Source organism: Sinohyriopsis cumingii, chromosome 6 (genome assembly GCF_028554795.1).
Source record: "Sinohyriopsis cumingii isolate HCF-2022 chromosome 6, ASM2855479v2, whole genome shotgun sequence".
Lineage (NCBI taxonomy): Eukaryota > Metazoa > Mollusca > Bivalvia > Unionida > Unionidae > Sinohyriopsis > Sinohyriopsis cumingii.
The window spans coordinates 162703320-162706593 of NC_142966.1; the positions used below are offsets into that span (position 1 = coordinate 162703320).

At 33.2% G+C, this 3274-nt stretch overlaps 1 protein-coding gene across 1 annotated transcript in view; it reads right to left on the reverse strand.

The window, feature by feature from the left end:
* Nucleotides 1-3274, reverse strand: part of LOC149798431 (galactose-specific lectin nattectin-like) — a 5596-nt gene continuing 2322 nt past the window's right edge. Inside the window, exon 3 of the mRNA XM_089963623.1 lies at nt 1-1940. Within this exon, the coding sequence (XP_089819749.1) occupies nt 1720-1940 (221 nt within the window). The 3' untranslated portion in view covers nt 1-1719. The remainder of the gene's footprint in view (nt 1941-3274) is intronic.

The window sequence follows — 3274 nt, forward strand, 5'->3', positions numbered from 1 at the left end:
TTATAATACAGACTTTATTCAATAATGTCCAATACAAAAATGCAAATATAGACGTTTACAATATTTAAATTTTACAATTTAGAAAACAAAACAATCTTCCATTTACTTATACATGCGCGTGTTTTACCTTAGTCGACGGCAATATCTTTAGAAGGACTAATTTCATGAAATTATGTTTTTTCTTCTAAATAACGTGAAGTAAACTCAGTTTTCTCGTTTATTTGAAATTCTACACATTGTTCACGTTTCAAAATTTCTACACGTTCTTTGAACGCGTTTCAATATGAGCTGAAAACCTGAAAACTAAATATTGCTTTAGTAATTTCATCGACCATTACAAGCAGATTTCGCAGGTGACAGGTCTGAATACTAGATAACTCGTTTCAGTGAGTGACATATGCATTATGGAGTTGCAAGAAGAAGAGGATATAAGTATTTAAATGACAATGATGCAAATATTATGCTGAAAGGGTGTGTGTTGGTAATTAAAATACACTTATTAAAGTAATTTGCTCATTAAATTAGCACAATTGCTACTGCATTCATCAGGCCATGATGTTTCTAACAAAACAGCATTCAGTCTTTAGAAACAGCATTCAGTCTTTAATATAGTTCCTTTTACACGATTTTGACCACGTGTTATTCGTGTTTACAATAAAGGGAACTAGAAAAAAGCACTGGATCATGTTAACACGATGTAGAATTTTGAATAATTTGGTTAGAGTTAAATAAACAGGACTTACATGTCCTTCGTGCATTTCATGGAAATGCTGTAGTTCTCTCCAAGGAGAGAATTTTCTCTGATGCAGGCATATTGATAGTCATAATATAATGAACTTTAATTCATCCAGCTAGCAATAGATTAACCTGACACACTCAGTATTTACCATCTGGCTCAGTATTTACCATTTGTTATTATACACATTGTTAGAAAATATTTTGGACTGTTTTGACCGAATCAGATTTTGCACCGGCACAGCTAAACACGTTTTAAAAATAAAGGCCATAATGAAAATAATTTTACTTTTCAATGTTTTACTTTTTCAGTAAGTTTTAATTTAATTAACCTTGGTTGAGAACATACCATTATTGTACGTGTCTTGTGCCATTTTATCAGCAAAACAAACATACATGGTAATCGTTATGTAACGCAGACGTTCACGTGTTTATCATTAAATATAGATAACTCAAGAGCGTCCTATTGGAAAACACAGATGAAAGTTTATAATCGTCCGGTTTCGATACAGGCTGTCTTACAGAATATGTACAGTAGGCCGATTTTATGGATGCTGAAAAACAGCAATAGTTCTGGTTGTGAAAATTGCAATAAACTATTTCATTTTGTTACATACATTATCTTCAAGAAAATATTCAAATATTTATTATATATATTGAAAATACTATCTGACAATCGAAATATCCAATGGAACTCGCAGGTCAATTTTCCATGCAACCAGATGGCATGCTTATACTAAAGGGTTTAAAGACTGGTACATTACTTCAAAACGCTTTGCTCATATGAGAACTTTCTAAAACAGAAAATTTCCATATACATGTAACCCGTCTGAGATATAATTCCGGCTTTCGTTCCATTGCAGCCACGTAAACATGGCATACATGGAATTAATTTTTAAAGTTTATACAAAAACATCTGTAGTTCATTTAATCAATGATTCTTGGTTAGTGTGTTCATATTAAGAGTTAAATGATATAACTGTTTCAAACAATCTGACAAATAAAGTGTTCTTTGTTACTGCAGACGTGATCGTTCATTCTGTATTCAAAGAAACTTATTAGGTCGCCACAATTTTCATTACTGAGATGATTATCGGGTTGAGCCGGTTGCCACAAAACGGAGCTAACCTTCTCACCATTCAACCAGTACCATTGTCCCTCCGAGGAAATGTCCGTTGTACCGACCCAGACGTGTTGACATTCACCTAAATTGCAAAAGATTAAGATAAAAAAAAAAAACAATATTCAAAGTATTTAATTAATATAGTGGATGCTGCACTTGATTGGACCATAACAATTTGAGCACATATTCTATAAAGGTTCACTTACTGAACGCTTTTTGGAAATGTAATGGACCAAATTTACCCTTCGGATTCTAGAATAACATGAAGATGTATTGATAGGAAATGACAATTTTGATGATCTTAATTAAGTTATTAATTTAATATGCTTGAAAGATACATTATCTTCAGATAAATGTTTGCACCACAAATGCCAAACCTCGCCTATTATGCAAATTGTGCTCTATCATACGAAATACTGGCAACATACCTCGCCAAGCTGAATAATAGAAGTACTGAGTTTAAGAAGAATTGGACTGTCTTGTCAACGTTTGGTACATGATTTCTTACATTTTCTTTGCTTTCACATCAACAAACATGTAATTTAAAACTTGGGGTTTTAAGTCGAGTGGATCTATGTGATATATATATATTTGTGTGTACGTGTGGTTTGTCTAAGTAAGCGTACAGCTGTAAATATCAAGATGGAAAATAATTTAAGGATAATACCCCATACACCAAAACAGGTAATGATGTAGAAGTACAGGTATAATCTTGACAACGTATTTTCAAAAGAACAAAAGAAACAAAAGTTTTATATTTTTAAAATAAACGTGCGATTTCCTTAACAAGTAAAGAGTCCCAATTATGGGGTATGAACTAGTTATCTCGATACATAAAAGTCATTAAAGTGTGACTTGCCAATATTAAGATGATATCAGCAGTCACTGGGAGATTAAACTGCACTGTAACGACCAAACTGAAAGAAATAGAACCTAGATCGGGATTGGTGCCTTAAGTAGGGTGTCTTGTCTGTGATTAGTTCTCTTACTCTTTTTGTCGGGTGGTCGCTCTAGGTGTAATTATTGAGATAAAGTTATTAAATTGAGTCTTACTTTATTATAACCTCATCAGGGCGTCCACTGACACCTGAATCGGCACTACCGGTCAGAGGCAGTCGGATAACAAGATATGTTATGATGGCAAGCTAGCTGTCCGTTTCACAACGACTAAGGATTCATTTGCAATCAAAGCCGACTTGAGATGGTGAATTCCCTTTCCACAGGATAAAGTCTAAATATATGTGTATCAATCTTTCTATCCCAATACAAATACCAATAACGAATTGTTCATCATACTACCAATATACAACCACTATCAATGTAACGACAAATATATTAACGATTTAAATCGTAAACAGCTTGGTATCTTTAGCTTCTGATGTGTTTTGTAATTTTCGACTTTCCATATTTGGAGCT